At 31.5% G+C, this 19,552-nt stretch overlaps 1 protein-coding gene across 13 annotated transcripts in view; it reads right to left on the bottom strand.

Moving 5' to 3' along the window:
• unc80 (unc80, NALCN channel complex subunit) overlaps positions 1-19,552 on the bottom strand; it is a 59,394-nt gene that overhangs the window by 11,751 nt on the left and 28,091 nt on the right. For 10 of the 13 annotated variants that reach the window (XR_004235505.2, XM_031982432.2, XM_031982431.2 and 7 more), the window contains 19 exons: positions 18,521-18,644; positions 17,569-17,746; positions 17,152-17,293; positions 16,421-16,530; positions 15,979-16,169; positions 15,620-15,835; positions 15,149-15,284; positions 14,405-14,638; positions 11,090-11,344; positions 9,685-10,174; positions 7,480-8,104; positions 7,206-7,386; positions 6,035-6,213; positions 4,790-5,038; positions 3,976-4,249; positions 3,330-3,637; positions 1,490-1,915; positions 323-541; positions 28-173 (listed from right to left, as the gene is read on the bottom strand). Coding sequence is in view for 12 of the 13 variants with exons in the window: in XM_031982432.2 (XP_031838292.1) it covers positions 28-173; positions 323-541; positions 1,490-1,915; positions 3,330-3,637; positions 3,976-4,249; positions 4,790-5,038; positions 6,035-6,213; positions 7,206-7,386; positions 7,480-8,104; positions 9,685-10,174; positions 11,090-11,344; positions 14,405-14,638; positions 15,149-15,284; positions 15,620-15,835; positions 15,979-16,169; positions 16,421-16,530; positions 17,152-17,293; positions 17,569-17,746; positions 18,521-18,644 (4,683 nt within the window). In the remaining variant the exon portion in view is untranslated. The remainder of the gene's footprint in view (positions 1-27; positions 174-322; positions 542-1,489; positions 1,916-3,329; positions 3,638-3,975; positions 4,250-4,789; positions 5,039-6,034; positions 6,214-7,205; positions 7,387-7,479; positions 8,105-9,684; positions 10,175-11,089; positions 11,345-14,404; positions 14,639-15,148; positions 15,285-15,619; positions 15,836-15,978; positions 16,170-16,420; positions 16,531-17,151; positions 17,294-17,568; positions 17,747-18,520; positions 18,645-19,552) is intronic. The other 3 variants (XM_031982427.2, XM_031982424.2, XM_031982428.2) reach the window with 3 other exon arrangements.

Here is a 19,552-nt window from a genome sequence, read left to right as displayed (position 1 = left end):
ATTAAAAAGTTAATAACTGCAACTTACTTCGTAAGTGCCTCTGAATTATTAACCAAAGTCTTAACAGCTATAGCCAGTTGATCTATTATTTCTTTTTCAGTTTTCCCGTCTTTATTGTAAGTTGGAGATTGAATTTGTTGAACGTAACACGGTAGTATTGCTTCCAATATAATCTACGAAATCAATGAATATCAATGAAATATCATTTGTCTGCTGATTTCATATTTAATACATAATAATTGTTTACTCTTAAATGAAAATTTTTAGGTATTCATAAGAATGTTTCTTTATGGGACTTGTTCTGCATAAAATCACTTCTTACCAACATTTGTTGCCCTCTGACAGAATCAGGTGCATATGCTATCACCATTACACAAAGAGATATGCAATCTAAAACATTGACCATTTCATTTTCATCGTGATAACAAAAGTCAATAGCTTTTAAAGGCTTTTCCTCTTTCACCAACTCGTCTATGTTTAAAGGATCCGGTGATGGAGTTTCCAAGCTTAGTAACAAATTGAATAAACACGTAGCTGGAACCTTCAAACGTACAAAAGCTCGTGTAAACATTGTGTCTAATGTTTGGCAACTGTTTACAATAATGTTAACTACAAAAATATCAAATATAAAATATCAGATTTTATTTAAAAATTTTGACGTGACCATTGCAAGACGCTTCAAGGTTATTCGGAGGTCAAAAAATAACTTGCTATACAGCACACAATACTCTATACGATATTAATTAACATTAATATAGCTGCAGTTATAACATATGGTTTAATAATATTAGTTTGAGTTTAATAAGAATAATATTAGTATAGTTTAATAATAGTTTAATAATATTAGTTGGAAATATTTTTTCATATCATCAGTACTTATTCAGAAGTTTGAGCGTTTCCATTTAAACTGGACATACTGTATGTTGTTTATGAATGTATATAAGTATGTATGCAAACATCTACATACTTATATCTATAGTATATAGTATATGTATCAGTAAAATTGTTCAAAATGGCGACCGTGATAACGTGTATAGAAATCATATATTGAACTGCAAACAATATAAAATGTAATAGTATTTCATATTTTCTCGTACATTTCAGCAAAATATATAAAGGTCTGTAGTCTATTTCCAAGTTTACAGACCCACCAATAAGTATGCGTAGATTTAACACGTTCACGTCGGCGCTGTAATTCGGCGAAATTCTTAACATTTTTGAAAATATTAAAATTACCAACAAGTAAATTAATTTTCAACTATATAGTAATTTTTTCTATTTACCAAACCAGTTTAACAAACTACATATTCGATGGTAATTACACGCTGTCTAACGTAACATTGAAATGCAAGTCATCATATTTTTCCCGTAATTCCTAATATAATCATCGAATGCCTAGATTGCGTATTAGTTTCCATTGTTCGATTGTAGACGTCGCAGCGGCGTGAACGCGTTGAGGTTGAACCTGTTATAAAATAGGTATACATACCTTGTGTGCTTCTCCGTGAACACTAATTTCATCTGTGTCTAGTATCGTTGAAACACTACCGAACATTTGAAGGATAAATGGCTTTCGATTCATGAGATAAAATTGTTTAACGGCGTACTCCACAGTGGTTGTTACTAGTTTGTTCGTTTGATGGGTTGCATATAATTGCAGCAGCGTCGGTATAATTAGTAAGTATCCGTTGGTTGAAAAAATATTTTTGAAATTGTGTGCTGCGTTTATGTACGTTGCGACAACGTAACGCAGAATGCAAGAATCTTCGCTGTGAAGAATTATTGCGCCGTTTAAAACGTTTAAGAATAAATGAATGTCTCCTGAGTAAGCGAAGTTGCCCGCCATTGCCTCAAACATTCTGGCGATTAATTTCACCCACATAAATTTGTGCATTACGTCCAAGCCAAGGAGTTCCTAGAAAGAAAAAATACGTAATATAATTTAAAATATAAGTGTAATAAATACGGATATGAATACAGATATAAATATAGATATAAAAATAGATATAAATATAAATGTAAATATACATATAAATATATACACAAATATATATATAAATATAAATGTAAATATACATATAAATATAAATGTAAATATACATATAAATATATACATAAATATATATATATATATATATAAATATATATATATAAATATAGATATAAATATACATATCAATATAGATGTAAATGTAAATGAGAATGTAGATGAGAATGTAGATGAGAATGTAGATGTAAATGTAAATGCAAATGTAGATGTATTGTAACTGTAAATAAGGATGTAAATGAGAATGTAGATGAGAATGTAGATGTAAATGTAAATAAGGATGTAAATGAGAATGTAGATGAGAATGTAGATGTAAATGTAAATAAGGATGTATATGAGAATGTAGATGTAAATGTAAATAAGGATGTATATGAGAATGTAGATGAGAATGAGATGAGAATGTAGACGTAAATGTAAATAAGGATGTAAATGAGAATGTAGATGAAAATGTAGATGTAAATGTAAATATAGATGTAAATGTAAATGCAAATGTAGATGTAGGTGTATATGTAAATAAGGATATAAATGAGAATGTAGATGTAAATGTACATGTATATGTATATGTATATGTAAATGCAGATGCAGATGCAGATGTAGATGTAGATGTAGATGTAGTGTAGATGTAGATGAAAATGTAGATGTAGTGTGAATGTAAATATATAATATTTCATGAAGAAGTGACAGATAAACAAACGATAACGTATTTAATCTCTCTGTCCCGACGTTCATATAGTATAACAGCATACCGAGTAAGTAACTGGTCTGCATGCAGCTGAATTTTAATTTGGTATTAATTTCTAATGTATATTTTGAATAAAAATTATACCATAAAAATATTTCCATATACTACACAATAAATTTCTTATTTTATTTCATTAATATGAAACTGTAACAGGTATTTTGATACGTCAGTTGCGTAAAGACATATGGGGTATATCCTTCGAGTCGCAGGAGTTAATAGGTCTGACATTTCCTAATAATTAATTATTATATATACGTGTTATTATTATTTAATAACTATCAGAAAATAATTAAAGTGTTCTTATCATTTTAAAGATACAAGAACAACATAATTTCCAGTGGCGTTAAAAATTTCTGGCTAGAAAAATATTTATTTGACTTTATAATATCGTACATGAATTTTTATCAAAATTACGTGTAAGGATAAGGCAAGCAAAATAAAATAGTACGAAATAGTAAGTAATTACATTACATTAAAATATGACCTGACTATTAGTTTTATTAATGTTTACTGTTAATTTGTATTTTTTGTGGTACTTACTCTGCCGATTTCACCACCTTTATACAAGTCCAAATCTGCTTCGAGGGCTCTCCGCGGGAATGATGGCAACTTCATCAATTCTTCATGCAGAAAGACAACCCTTTGCACTACCATGTCAACATTTTTTAATATCGCCCAAGTCAACAGAACTTTTCCAATTTCAACAAATTTGTGAACCAATTCCTGCCGTTGTAAAGCATTGTATGCATCTTCTGGTTTCATATGAACCAATTCGATTTCAGAAAATTGGGATCTACCCTTAAAAAAATAATAGTCTCGAACATACGATGATGGATTGCGAATTTGATCTGAAAGATAAGATAATAAATAAATAAATTGTTGTTTAATAATAAATAATAAATATATAAACTGTTGTTTTTTATCGTGCAAACATTATTAAAAACATATTTTCTTATCTTTCTCACATTTAGTAATTTATCTGGAATTATACTTTTCAGTAAATTGAACGTTTCATTTATTTGCAGTTTCTGAATAAAAATGAAGTTTAAACTACATTTATAAGCTCAATAACATTTAAAACGATTAAAAGAAAATAGTTTGTAGAATTCTTTTTAAGATGTCAAGAAGAGAAAGAGTACAAATTATGTGACAACATGTTTAAAATAATATAAATTGTGATACAAACGTGTTTTATAGTCGACAAGGAAGTACTCGCGCTGTTTCGATTCTTCTATGCCAAAAAAGTTTAAGGATTCACGAAGTATTTGACAAAATTGCGTATCTTCTTGTACTGGGAATTGCGACGGAATTCCTCCCGCGTCCGGGTCTTGGGGACCGTGAACAACAATTCTCTTTGCTGATGGAACATTCGCAGTTAATAAAATCGATGCATCACACTGTTCTTTCCGTAATATTTGCTTTAGATCTTTAAACATTATTCCGTGTACACTGTGTACCACCTACAAAACAATAGTTTTTTTTTTTAAATAACGATACTAATCTTTTATTATAATTTTATTATAATTGTATTAATTTCTATTATAATTGTATTACTAATATAGTAAATTGTAACTTTATTCTAATGGTAATTTGGAAAAATAATGTTGTAGCAATGATCTTGTAAGTACATCGTGATTATGGTTATTACAATGTTATGTTTAGTATATATTAGATAAATTAGTTTCGTGGATTTCATTATATGTATTTATGTATATGATATATGAACACCTTAGTGGTCAGATTCACATAGGTGACGTCACCTATTTGTAACGCTCAACACTTTGTATTCCCCGTAAAAAGAATAAAATTACTTTTACGTGTATTTTTGTCTAAAATCGCGACTCACAGTGTAACGCGCAGACAGTTGACGAGATTATTTTCTTAATTTTATTTTCATTTTATACAAACGATTTGCTGCATTTAATAAAATATTGTAACTACAAGATTGCTAGTGAAACAAACTCTGATCGTAAACTAATGTATGCTTCAAATGTATTTACCATCCATAATATAGATAGTGCAGTTCCTATTAATTTTTGACCTTCTTCGTGGGTGGAGCGCACATAAAACATTACGTATCCAATGATATAGTTGTATAAGGCAAAGGCAGCTTGTTGCGGCAACTTCGGCACGAAACGAATCAAGTGTCTTAAAATTTTAAACATGAGTTCCTGCTTGTCTCTTGTAAGACGTTCCAAAACGTAGCGGAGAAACAGTGCACTATCTTCCACCAAACAATTCCAGATCACCTAATAATATAAGACATCATTAGTGTTGCAGTCTAAAGATATATTTTTAATATTAAGTTATGTTACGCAAAACACATGTATTATTATTATGAGCAAGATAAGACTTAGGTACCAAAAGACTTGAAATACAATCTAATTTTTTAATCTATAGATCAAAATATCAAAAACTATAAATAAAAATAAAGGATATAAATTTCTATTCAGTTTTAGTTTTTGTAAAATAATTCATAAAAATTTTTATTTACAAGAACGTTTATCCAATTCGGATTATTTGGAATTTTGCCTATTATTTGTGCTGTACACGTTTCGGTCTTCAATCTTGAATTCTTCAAATTTATTTGAAATTATTCATTTTCAAGTGTGTTATAAATGTTGCTTTAGTGTTTATGGGACTACTCACACAAAGTCAGCATGTGAGATATTCCACTAACTAATGGATAATACTTTATTAACCCTTTGCACTCCATGGGCGCCTCTCAGTCGGTACTCGATTTTGTACAGCAAAATTATGAAGTATAGTTAATATTAAGCTCAGTATGACGCATTAATATGTGAAATATTGGAATAAAACAGCCTCTTTAGTTCATGTACGATTACTCGTTACGTTAGTTGTAGGAAATGTCGACTATATTTTATTAGAAAGTGTGTTGAGTAATTTAGGTAGAAAACTCTTGGAGTGCAAAGGGTTAATAAATAAAATTTTACTTGGACTCTTTAATTATTAATTTAACGCGTTCACGACGGGCTGCACCACTGGCGGTACATTCATGTTTGTACAAAGAAACGAGAGGCGCTACTTGTGGTACATGTACTATTGCTGCGTCATTGCAAGTAAAACACTGATTACTGTAATTAACAAATTTACTTATTTACATCTTTCTGTACATAAGGGAATTATTTCTCTTTGTCAATTTCCTTAAAATATTGCAAGCACAGAAGCGGTTGATTGTTGCAAGAAATACAAGTGAACGTGTTAATGTTCGTTTAATGCGTTACCTGATACGCGACTTCGTAAACTGCACTCCCATCATCAGAAACAGCAGCATCATCGAGTAGATGAATAATTTGGACGATTGCAGAACATAGGGAAGAGGGGAACAACGAGGGTGCAGATTGACTGTGGTGAGATGTATTCCGTGCTATTGTTTCACCTCCATCTTCGTCCCCGACGTTTCCTGTAGTAAAATGAACCCTTCATTGCTGTACAGTTACTGTTCCCTGAATGAATTTATGAATCCTTGTTTATAAATTTATTTGGACATATAATCGGATGCTGTGTGTTACATATAAATTTATTCCTTTATTATTCTTTATTATATCACTATATTATTATTATACTATCTTCAAAAAACTATCTTGTACAATTTATCACTTTGTTATACTAAAATTATATTTAATTCAGCGACCAATTATTTGGCAGACAACATTAAAAATAGAATTCATCATTCACTACCCTTCTTAAGAATTCCTTTACATTTAATTCCTATATAGGTTATTAGACATTTAAAAAACTATAGGTATATTTCACATATTTTTTCCATAAAAATATCTCTGTTTGCTACCAATTTTACTTTAATTCAAATGTGAAAAAGAAGGATTATTATTTTCTGTAAGCCTCAAATGATGAATTTTCATCAGTTTCAACATTCGTCTAAAAATATCTTTATGTTAAGATATAGTACATATTTTGACTACAAATTATATCAATAATAAGTCAACAGCATCCTGTACCAGAATTTATTTTATTTTTCAAATTTGAATCTGTAAAAGCAATTTTATTTTGACATGTCTTAAAGACGTACGGGATACAACTTTCGGGTCGAAGGGCTTAACACTAGAACTACCGTACTAGTCAAAATGACTGGTTTCGATTGTTTTGTTTCATAATTATTAATATCTTAAAAGCATTGAATATTCGAAATGATCTTGAAAACAAATAGCTTTGACTTGAATACTATAATGAATGTCTGAAGAAACCGAAAATAATCTATTGTTAGAATTTTTATAGGGATTAGATATCAGTCGTATTAAATCCTCGGTAGTTCTAGTGTTAAGCACGGCTAAACTAAAGTATTCGTTGAAGTATTAAACAATGAATTAAATCACGAAACAAAATTCGAACCCACTCACTGCTAAAAATCTTATCACCATCTTATTTGCTACGTACCTTCATCGTGGTCATCCCCAACAGGGCTAGGTTCGTACGCGGCTTGCACGGTAATCGGTATAGTCGTGATCAAAAAGTTCTCCCTCTCTTCGCGTTTCTTATCGTCTTGCGCCTGTAAAGCCTTTTTTATGAGTTCAGTTTGCTGCTTCTTACGAGTTTTCGTTGCCGTCACCAGAGACCTCTAAGTAATAGTCATAATATACTCTACTTAATCTACTGAAACCATCTAACATCTACACTACGGTAACTACTGATACGCCTCGGGAAAACTTACATGGTGCTCCTGATTGATAGTCACTTCCTCTACCTTCGTCTTCACCTGCGGCATCCAGGGTGGATCGACAACAGGCAAGGACTCGATACCGATCTTTGGTGAAGGCAAAGTGAATTCTATGCCAGGCGGTGGGACTTTGAATGTGAGGTGGGCGTTCTCTTCCATTCGAGGCCATACTTGATACCGTAGCTTCCAGAGGACTTGGAAGCGTAAGATCGCGTTTATTCGAACGCTCGTCAGGCTGTGTTGAAGGCCGTGGTGCATCAGCTCGCTCGCTTGGTTGGGAGCCCGCACAGCTCCAACTATGAAAAGGGACGCAGCAGATGCGGCGACCTCTTGATTCGACTCTAACAACAGCTCCCATGCGACAGGCAACACGTCGATGAATAATTCCTCCGTCATCACCACCGCCCCTTTCACCAAAGTGGCCAACGGTGCGTGGAACACGTCCTTCACTTGAGACTTGATGTACTTTAAAATTGCTGGATTCTCTTTCTCCGAGTCTTCTTTTCCGGATTTCGTCAGACACTCTTTCCCCTTCTCAGAATCTTGATCCGCTAGATCCTTCGAAGAGTCCCGCTGCGTTAACCGGCCGGATTGGGAACCGTCTATGTTCTTATCGATTCTATATCAAGGATAAAGATACGCGTCTTTAACACATTGTTGACCGGTCATGAGTTAACTGGTGCTTTCATGTTTAAACGTTGTTGACCGGTCACGAGTTACCTTGCGTTTGCACTTGCATTAGCTGTTTCAATTTTTGAAACGCAGGGCAATATAGAATATTGCAAAAGCAAAATATTCGATCTAAAACGTTGGTTCAAAGTTTCATTTCCATTCATAATGTACAAATATGGTATATCGAAGAATATTTCGATTGTTTCACTTTTGTATTTAATTACGGAATAATAATCAGTGACATGGAATAGTTTCTGCGTAAAATTGCCGGTCAACAATGTGTTAAGAGACATGACACTAAATTTCGTTGGAAGCTGTTGAACACTGAGTACATTGATTTACTGTCAGTCGTGAAAGTCTATGTATTTAAGTCTGATAAGGGGATCAAAAGCGAGTTTGAATCAAATTATGGCGATAGTGAAACGTTAGGTAGCTTAACCCTTTTGGTATTGAATACTGCAGTGTCTATAATATACCAGTGCAGAATAATTTTGAATAAAATAGTTTTATTCAATTTCCAACATTTTTAATTCTAATGATTTCTTAATCTAATAATTTTTATTCTAGAAGTTAAAACTTCGTGAATCAGTGGTGAAAGTGGGGAAAGACTCTTTCACTGGAGGTGACACTTCAGCAATACCTACAAATACCTATTGTTGAACTTCCATGCTTGCACACTACACCGAAAGGGTTAATAAAGAATTTTGCGACAAATTTTGTTCATCTTAATCAGGAAGATAACTGTAGAAAAAGTTCGAACTGTAAAAACTTCAATGCCAGATCTAATACAACTTAGTTATTAGGATACACTAAACAATTTCTTTTAATAGTTTGGTTGAATATTTTAGTTGTAAAAAGTTATAAACCTGAAATAACATGAAATACTCGCTCAATGAAGAAAATTTAAAATTCGAAGGATAATATACATTTATGTACGAAACACGTCGAAAGTATCGATTTTAAACTTTTTTTACGTCTTGTGTTAGTAAAGAATTAAATTAATACTGAAAAATATTATAAATTTCTGAATATTTAATAAAGTATATGTTAAATCTAGAAAAACAACAAAATCGAATAATCTGATTTCTTCCCGTTCAAGGTAAAGTATTGAAACTTCATGTAAAATATATTTGTTAACCAACTCTTTTAATAAACACTTTTAACTCCTTCATTCGACCGAACTCTTTGAAAATTAAATTAAATGATCATGTTTTAATTAGTAAGTTCATTTTGAACATTTTACAGATGTTTTTTCATTATTAATATAAACAATACTCCTAACACGTGATATGTACTTTCACTTATTGTATCATGCAAATCATATCATATTATGTCATGCAAAACGTGTGCAACAAATTTAACAAATTTTAATACTAAATATCATGCAAGTTTTCTGACAGGGCACTAAAGTTATAAACATATTTCCCAAATATATAATAAATTCAGCAAGAAAATATCTGATTTCTCGAAATAGGTAATAAATGTTGCAACTGTTAAAGAAAGTGGAAATTTTCGTGTAAGGTTTACTTGTATTTTTTTCCTACGCTGTCCTTTCTCCGCACAGGTGATACTTGAGTGCTGGTTTGCTCCGATACCTTGCGACTGCGCTTTTCCTTTTTATTGGCATCTTTCTTTTCAGTGTCGAAGTCGAAGATTCCTGTACCATTCAGAATTCCAAACTTTTCTCCATAAATCTTTCTTACAGACTTGATTAACCTACTGCTAGCTCGCATTTGACGCCGATGGCAATACGGGTGGCAATAGTTCTGATGAGTACAATAGAAATTCAAGGAGTTTGCGAATTGAACTAGAACTTTCATCCACGGAAAGTTTTTATTAGTTTCGTCTGTTTCATTACTGTCGCTGGGACTCTCTGGTGGTTGATCATCAATGAGTATTCCTGGAGATTCTTCGCCACTAATTTCACCACAAAAACCAGGTTCGGATGTGTCACTTCTGTCTGACAACGAGCTCACTTTCCTCTTCGATTGGATGGAATCAGCTCGTTTCACTGCAACTGATAATTAATCATCGTGTTTAACATATTGTATGCAAGAGACGTATTAGTATATTTTTCTTTTGGTATCACCGAGTAATAGTAAATAAATGTTTAAATTTATTTCATTAACCTTTTCATTAAAAATAAAAAATTGATTTTTTTTCGTATGGTCGAAGGTATTTCTATTTGCAATGAAAACTCCCGAAAACGTACTGAATAATAAATAAATGAGTTAAATATAATTGATATAAGCTGATTTCATCAAAGTGGCTTGCATATAATGTGTTAATAAATTCCTATAATAATTTACATGTTATGTCGGCATTGTAGGGAGTGTCGCTATAATGGTAACACTTTTACAGAATATTCTGTATCCTAACTTCGAAATCGTCAAAAATCCTTCTCATAGACATGTTCTCAATGCAAAATAAAGGTACAGGTAGAATATTAGTCCAATCAGAACATAAAAGTTTCCGAGAAATACACTTTTTTACCAAATTTACATCTTAATCTTGGCATCGCCAAAAATTTATCTCACAAACATTATTTCTATCTAAAAAGGACCTCTGTGTGTGTGTGTGTGTGTGTGTGTTCTTGTATTTATTTATTAATTTATTTATGTCACTTTATGTTCAACATGGACTATATATGTAGACGACAGAAGTAACAGACAAATAAATAAATCCACTCTTAAAAAGTTGCCATTCTGCAGATACCTTGGAATTTGGGTTCGCAAGGTAAAGATAATTAATATATGTACATAATTTGAAGTGTAAAAATCGTTAGTAATATGAATGTAATATAATATTAAATTCACTAATGTTATGAGTTTGCATTTTAGTGCACAAAAGATACTGATTCGTACACAATGTATTTTATTCATAACGAATGTTTGTCATGTGACATAAAACTTTCTTTTGTTTTGATACTCACATGCTTCACATTCGGTGTCTTTGCCCTCCTTGGTGTCGCGGCGAAGTTTCAAACTTCTTTTCTTAAACGAACCGGTCGTATTATCCGTGGTATCGCGGCGAAGAAGAAATGGCCGACCTTGCGGTGGTTGTACGCGCTTTGCCTTCTCCTTTTCAGCATTCTGGAAATCCTCCCCTTGAATTGTAACAGTCGATTTGCTACTACCATCTGATTGGTTATCAGGTTCGCAAACAACAAAACTAATTTTGCGTTCTGCTGAAAATTTAATCCAGAGTGATTAGATTAAGTGAATCAGAACAACGTAATGTTCCTTCACTAATACTTACGAGAAGAGGATCAGGAGTCGAAATGCGGTTCTTAATGAACCACACTTCAAACGTAGGTTACGGAAGTTTGTATAAAACACATTCTTTGCTTAAAAATATTAAAGGATAACTTTTAATTTCAATAGAATTGGATAAGTAATTCCTCATTCGAACAAAAGGAAATTTCAATACGCAAGCTTTGAATAGTATACATGCCGAAAATGAAATTAAAATACTAGATCGTTTCTCATTTGTAGGAAACTTTTGATTTAGTTAGAATATTTATGTGGCATATATTCATATAATCCTTTATTTAAGATTGAAAGACATTGAATAATTTAATATTAATTTTAATATGAGTTAAAAATGGTACAATAACGATTTAGTGTGCATTGTTTAAAACAAATACTTATAATAGTACATTTCGCCTATGTTTAAATTAATGATAATTATTTACAACACTGATTCCACTCCGATTTGGATGATCTTAAAATATATTGTGGGGGAGTTGATTCTGAACAACTTCTCACTATACATGTTACTATTTTCAAATAAGTATTTTTAAAAATACAAATTAATATTTTTATGTTAGCAGAATTATTCCATTTTAGAATTACTTCAGAATTACTTTGACAAAGTATTATTTATTTGTATACAGGGTAAGAAAATGAGTTAAAAACAAATGATTTCGTTAATGACGAATTTCTAACAGAAGAAACAGACACTTAGCTTTGGAAAAGATAATGCGAAATATTTGTCTTCAATTCTTGCAAAAATAACGAAAAAAAAGTATAAAAAAAGTGTTTCATAAACTCCAAGTTAAAACCTACGATCTAAAGCTGGGCTCATTACAAAACGTATTTCTCCTTCTGACCTTTTCCTTGTTAGCATGTTTTCTCTATAATGCAAGTGTACTTCTAATTAAACTTAAATCATATAGAATGGATAAGTATATAAAAATATTTCCAAAACGTTGGAGACTTAACATAGGTAGGCGGAATAGAATTAGAAAAAACTTAAAAATGAAATAGGCAGAAACGACAAAAAGCGAAACGAAGCTGGCGATAAAAGTGATAGAGGAAAGGAAAAAATTTGAAACGTAAATATAGAAAGATATCTATTAAAGAATAAATAGATTTGGAACGAGTAGTAACTGTATGAAGAAGGCTATTAATAAATATTAACACGATGAACACCGTACACATTTTTTAGTCGCAGGGAAATTTTTCCTGCGAGATTTTGTGCGTTTTAATCGATGCATGTGCAGTAGTAGACACTTTCGTTCATTAAAGACATACATATGTACACGTTTGTTCGAATGAGTGTGAGGCATGAAAATTGAAATTCATGGTCGAGAAAATTAATGACCGATATGAATCATAATTTTATTCTGTTTTCATTTAATGAATAGTCATATATTGTGTGTTATAAGCAAAACATAAATCAAACAATGGCCTGTCAAGAAATTTTCATTTTACATATGATGGATTTTAACATATTAGAAAAAGAAGAGTTCTGTGTATTGTATATATTGTATAGTATACAAAAGAATATTAAGATAATAAATTACAGGAGGATAGCAGATTGAAAGATGTACTTCATTGTTATCATATTTCTTTCGTCGCATAAAACCAGTGTATAAGTATGAAAGTAATTAAAAAATTAAACACATAACATATATAGAGGTATCATTTATCCTTTTTGTAGAATGGTTCCCAGATTTGTTTCATTTGCATATCACTTGACAACTTGTGTTTCTAAGTTATATATTCATACTAAGAAAATATTTCTAACATATTGCATATACCAAATGAAAAGTAATGGAATTAAAATGAATTCAAGGTAACAAACAATTAAATTGTGATAAACAATAAGTAATAATAAGTAACAAAAAATTCAAATGTAATACAGGGAAAAGTTTTCAGGTTTTGGATTTTATATTCGACAATATATGTACCTACGAACGTGGAAATAAACTTTTCAGTCCTTATGAACGCAAATAAACGAATAAGCGGGGAAAAATGTATAACCTGAAAGAAATTTACAAAAACTATGTATATATACATAAATAAAATATTTCGTACAGTTATTAACTCTTACAGAAATGCATATAAGGTGTGTCAAGATAGGTGATAGAACTGGGTAAGAGCTTACGTATTTTATATGTCAAAACAAATTGAAAAACAGAGACACAGTTTCCTTTCGGTTAAAGTTCTATTTTCGGGAAAATCTAATTTGAAAATTCATTAAATATACATGTTATTGAATGAGAACTGGTAATTATTTTTTCTATTTATTTTCTTTTACCGCTTCTCTGCTGATATAGGTAAATTAATGCATATATTTAGAATAAGACGGTCAGAAATGGCCCATTTTATTTAAATAACTTTTTTATATCATGAATATCATTAGTACCGAACAAAAAAATATATTTATAAAAATAAATACATATAAAAAAAATAGTTAAGTAGGCTTCTGTGCACGATTCAGTATGGAACGAGTTAATTTGGTCATATTGAATTTTATAAACATTATTTGGTAAATTTTTGGGTCGATTTTGATTGATGCAGTAACGCAAATATGAACGCTAATTGTTTACTTTTAACCAGTTAACTGCGTTTGACGAGTATACACATCATCTTAAAGCTTGAAATGATAATAACAGGTTAAATCTCTAATTTCCAAATTCTAAATGAACGCATATCAATTTTCCTAAGAACGATAGAACAAACTGTACAGTAAATGTATGTAAATCTAGTGTTAACACTCTAAATAATATTAGCCTATTTCACCTGGAATTACCCTACTTGAAGAAGTTTTCATCGAATTTCTTGCAAATGTAATCTCAAAGGAAAGATTTTACACAAATGTGTCAACACTCTTTACATGTAAAGAAACCTCTTGCTCAGTTGTATCGTTTATCCTGATACACCCTCTATATGAGCGTGTTACATTAAAATCATATTAGTTTTCTACGTCTATTTTGAATGATCCCGCTTTCGTTACTTACCGACTATCGACTGGAGGCTTTGAGCTGACGTTTGAGAATGACCCATCGACGAAAGTGCCATGCTCCATCGTCGAATTGTTTCTCTGGGTTGCGGATGTTCTTTCGTTAAAAGTTCATTAAATTTTGGCAAGGTTTGATAAGTTTCCCGTAAAAACGCGGTCACTTCCAATAGTAGAATGCAGGCAACGAGACGTAGCGCGATTGGACACTGAGATCCGTAAGCGTTTATACTTGCTGAAACGCAATTTCATATTAACAATCCAAATTTTTCTTATAAAACAGTATCATTATACAAGGTACCTACAAATTCAAAGATTTTTTAAAGAAAAGGAATTAATGAAAAATAAAATAAAAATTAATGTGCACAAAGTATCAGAGAGGCATATGGACGTTTCAAATAATTCTAAAATTTTTATTATTTTCTTAGTTTTCATATGACTATGAAATCATTTTTTAAAAATGAAATGCTACATATTTTTCTCCATAATATGAACATTTTACGCCTTTTTAAATGAGTACAACGATGTGCTATATGAGCTCATGTTTTAATTAATACGTGAAGTAGGGATCGTTGGCTAGAATCTAGAATCTAGATTTAACGCTTTGGGTTCTCTTATTAATATACGGCTATAAATTCTATTACATCAAATAACCTGATTCCACTTGAAAAAATTAAATTATTAATTGCCTAATCTTTCCAACAATATCGCGTTATGCTATGTTGATATTATTGCCAGTAGTTACCTTCGTCAAGAAAATCTTCTTCTTCATCTTCAATAATTAAGTCTCTCTGTTTGCTTTCGTCAGAGATCATCGCTGTTACTTGATCCATATTCTGCTTATCCTCTAATAATAGCTCTTCTAGACGTGCACCAATTGCCTGTTAAATATACATTTATTACTATGGGCTATTAGAAAAATAAAGTACGAAGGAGTTACTAAAGAATCAGTTCTGTACATAATGTTAGTTACGATGTTTATTGTTTTTAGTGCGTCATATATTAATATAGTCGACTAACACATTGCGCATTATTTTAAAAATTATTACATTAATATATTGATAATTATATTGGATTATAATCCATAACCAGTAAAACGAAAGAGCTTATTTGTAATTCGATTTAAATTAACTAAAAAGTAAAGTTACCTTTACTGAAAGAAGATTTTTCTGAAAAAAGATAATAATAAAAGATCGTAGAAAATAATAAAATATACCTCTGCCCACTGGTAAAATAGTTTCCCAGCAGTACGCTGCGTCACGTGTAATCTCGTTACGACTGTGGACGTATTTTGGCTATTCATGGGCACCGATGGACGAAACATCGGGAAATTTAATTTCATCCAAGTTGGCCATTGACCCTTATTGCACAGATGAACAAAATGTGCACACTCTAGCAATAGACATGCACGCGCCACTACAGGTGCATATGGCTACAAAGAAGATTTATGTATCATAAATAACAATTTATAGATCTCGATAAATTAATATTTCTGGTTTTATCGTAAGATTAACAAAACTTCAGAGGAAATTTAATATTATGCTTTAATATCGTGTATAGGTAAAATGTTTTTACGAGGTCTAAAATGGCCGCCATTAGGTAGTGGTCGGGAACTGAACCCGGTTGGCAAGTTTCTAGCAAGAATGAGAATCTTAGCATCCCATCATGGACAGCATTACGAGGTACCAATCTCCTCTCTTTCAAAACAACAAATTCAGATTCTCTTGATGCTTCGCCGGATTCCAAAGAGTTTCTTCTACTGAAATCTACATACAATAAAATTATAATTCGAAACATTCTTAATGCTTGTCTTGTCAATATTTGTGTTACGTTGACAGTGAAATTCATTAATTTCACTTAAATAATAATCCAAAAAGAATTTATTAAATTATTTTACTTGGAGTCACTTGTTCTATTACAAGTGTAATTACTGTTTAACAGACTATTAAACAAATATCAGTACGTAAACTGTTTATTTGACCTACTCAGTAAAGTGTATAATCTATTATGTACTCACAGCTCCCAGGTGCCTCTTCTAAACTCTCTTTCTTTTTACTCTTTCCAAAACCGATTTTCGTTAAAGGATTTTTCATTCGACGTATTGCCTTTTGGAAAGTTGAACCGACGCTTAAATATAAAAAATACATATTATTGTTGTTGTAGTTATTATTATTGTTAGATACAATTTTGTATTTCCGAATAAAAGGAAAAAGGAGGAGAAGAAATGCTGGAAGAACAAGTATATAATATACTTTAAAAGTTCCTGTGTGAGGAAGAGAAAATTTCTGTTTACTTTAGTTCAAGTGATAGCTACAGCCTGTCAGATTATAAAGCTCTATAATTTTTGTATCTAATGCAAATTTCAGCAATTGCAATGATGTCAACCATGCACAGCAGTTTTTGAATTCTCGTAGAACTGGTATAACTTCGGATTGAATAAATGGTTTTTCTCAAAAACATGTTTAAATATTCCTGATGTATACGGTAAAAATTCTATAATATTTCAAAATGATATGTTTAATCATTCTGTCTAAAAAGAAACCCGAAAATCACTTCGTTTCTTGGTCCTCGCAATAAGAGAACCTCTTTTAATACTATACACATATAACAGTACTATTTAGAATACTATATAAAAGAGAAAAATGTAACATGCGATATTAAAATTATCCGCAGATTATACAAGCTGAGTAAAAGTGATATCAGTTGCAAATAATTATAATATTACGGCTTGTTTATGGATTAACTTACCTGTGTCCTGATGCAGATGCACTACGATAATGACCATAATGAAAACTAGGTTGCCTAACAAAACTACCATCTGTCGGTGATTCACTGCTTTCGTGACTATCGGTAGAATCGGTTCTGCCATTTTCTTTACGAAAACAGTTGACTGAAATTAAGTACGAAAAATAAACTTCTTGATTCTTACTTTATATTAATATTCTACGAGCAATTATAAGATTCGAATTTCATGAAAATATAGATTTTTAAACGACCAAATTACAAAAATTAAAACCACACCAATTTCTCTATTCCTTTAAGATTTTCATTATTCTCCACTTTCAATAAATTTATTAAAAAATAGATTAAAATGAAATGTACTCGCAACTGAATATCTGCAGGGTAGCAATTATAATTCGTCTGATATATATGATGAATACATACCCATGCCACCAATTTGAAAACGGGTCGATTTTCGAACTTTACCAGAACCTAGTGATTCTATTCCTAAATTGCGTTCGCTTTGTCTTGGGGTGAGTATGTATTGTTTCTTTCTTAAATTCACTAAAGGACTCTGGCTGACTTTCGCATTCTCTTCGCTGAGTTCTGTTTCAAGAAGACTCTAAAATGATAAACATAATTTGCGTCAATTTGTATGGAAATGTACATACCAGCCACAATGACTCATATATTTGTTCAGGTATTGTTTAAATAATAATTAAATGTGAGAGTCGTGTGCAACAATCATCTATTTACTTCTGCTACTATTTGCTTAACACGTTCGCTATCAATGTCATATATTCGTGACGGCCAATATTTCATATTTTGTGCGAAGAATAGTGAATTAAATTTACGTGTGTTTTTATCTAATATTGTAACGCCTGGTATAATTTACAGAAAGTCGAAGAGATTTTCTTTTCTTGTATATCATTCGTGTTTTGTAAAGACGATACATTTTATTGAATAAAATATTGTAATCATGGAGGCTACTATTGAAACAAATCCGGTAGCGAATGTGTCACGAAAAGATTTTGCTGTGATATGGACATATTTCTGAGTCTTAACCCTTTGAATTCTGTAGGCTCCAATATTGCACCAGTTATAATATCAAATATTTTAAGGAATCAAAGAAACTGCCCTAAAATCATTAGATTTTCCACTCATCCAAATTTTGTACTGAGAAAGAAAACAAAAGATCGAAGGAATGTTATAGCATTTTTCATTTTCACTAGAGATACCATAAACATTAGTTGCAGTTGCTGATAAATTACGAAATCATCTGGAGTGCTAAGCGTTAATGTAAAGTTGAAATTTTATATGCATTTCGAACATATAAATGAAACGACACTTTTTCGTAAACAAATATAAGAGACAATTCGTAATCATTAATACGTACTGCACATGTCGAAGATGTGCTTCTTTTCTTGAAAAGAAACTTTCGACTTCCTCTGTCGTCTACAGTATAGCATGCATCACCACCAATGTCCGCGTGTTCTTCCAAATCTGATTGATGTATATGCCTGAAATTATTATCATCTTTATTGCAACGAAGTATATTTAACCACGTGCATTGATAAGATAAATATTGACAAAATAACCATTTTCTGTTTGATATTATAAATATTTGGATATTGAAGTATTTGTAACTCTTAAGGATTGAAATGCTTGAAAGTAATTTTTTTTTAATGAATATCGTAATCCCGTTTATTGTTAATATGAAATAATATTCAGAGTATATGAGACAATTATTGAGACAGAAGATAATGCCGCCCAGTGGACAAGTGTCCACTCTCTAAGTAGAGATGAAAAAGCTGTCGACTTCATTATATTGAATTTACGTAAAACCCGGCTCAATCATGTTAAACGGGCCGAGACCTCATTAGACGTATGGGAAGCATTGAGAAACGATTCACCCCGAGGTTTGGGGCGAATTGGATATTTCTCACAATCCAGTTTTTTGTTTATAACAGGAAGATTTTTAAGTATTCGAACAATTTTTTTTTTACTAATAATAAAGCGGAATGTCTATTAATAAGAAATTTAGGAAAAAGATGTTGATACTAAGTTTTAACTGTTATTTTTCCACTGTTAATTTGAACTGATCTAATTCGCTTCGGTCTACCCTATTAGATTCCTAAGAATCTTCGGAAGCAAAACAATCGCGTTGGAAAAGGGGCCAGGAATCAACAAATTCATGCCAGAAGGTAAGAAGTACATATTGGTTGGATGTTCACAAGCGTCTAAGGCGTATAGGCTATGGGACCGTGGAATGAGACACATCGTTTTAATAAGAGATGTACGAAGACATAGGAAATCACATAATGGAAAACGAGGACATATTTATAGCTACGACGGAAAATAAACTGTCGGAAGCAGACATTTTAGAAGAAGATATATCGGAAGAAGAAATCAGGGATGACGAAGCCAT

Source organism: Nomia melanderi, chromosome 3, assembly GCF_051020985.1.
Source record: "Nomia melanderi isolate GNS246 chromosome 3, iyNomMela1, whole genome shotgun sequence".
In the NCBI taxonomy this organism is placed as follows: domain Eukaryota; kingdom Metazoa; phylum Arthropoda; class Insecta; order Hymenoptera; family Halictidae; genus Nomia; species Nomia melanderi.
Note: the sequence above shows the minus strand (reverse complement) of the source record. Positions and strands in the feature narration are given on the sequence as shown.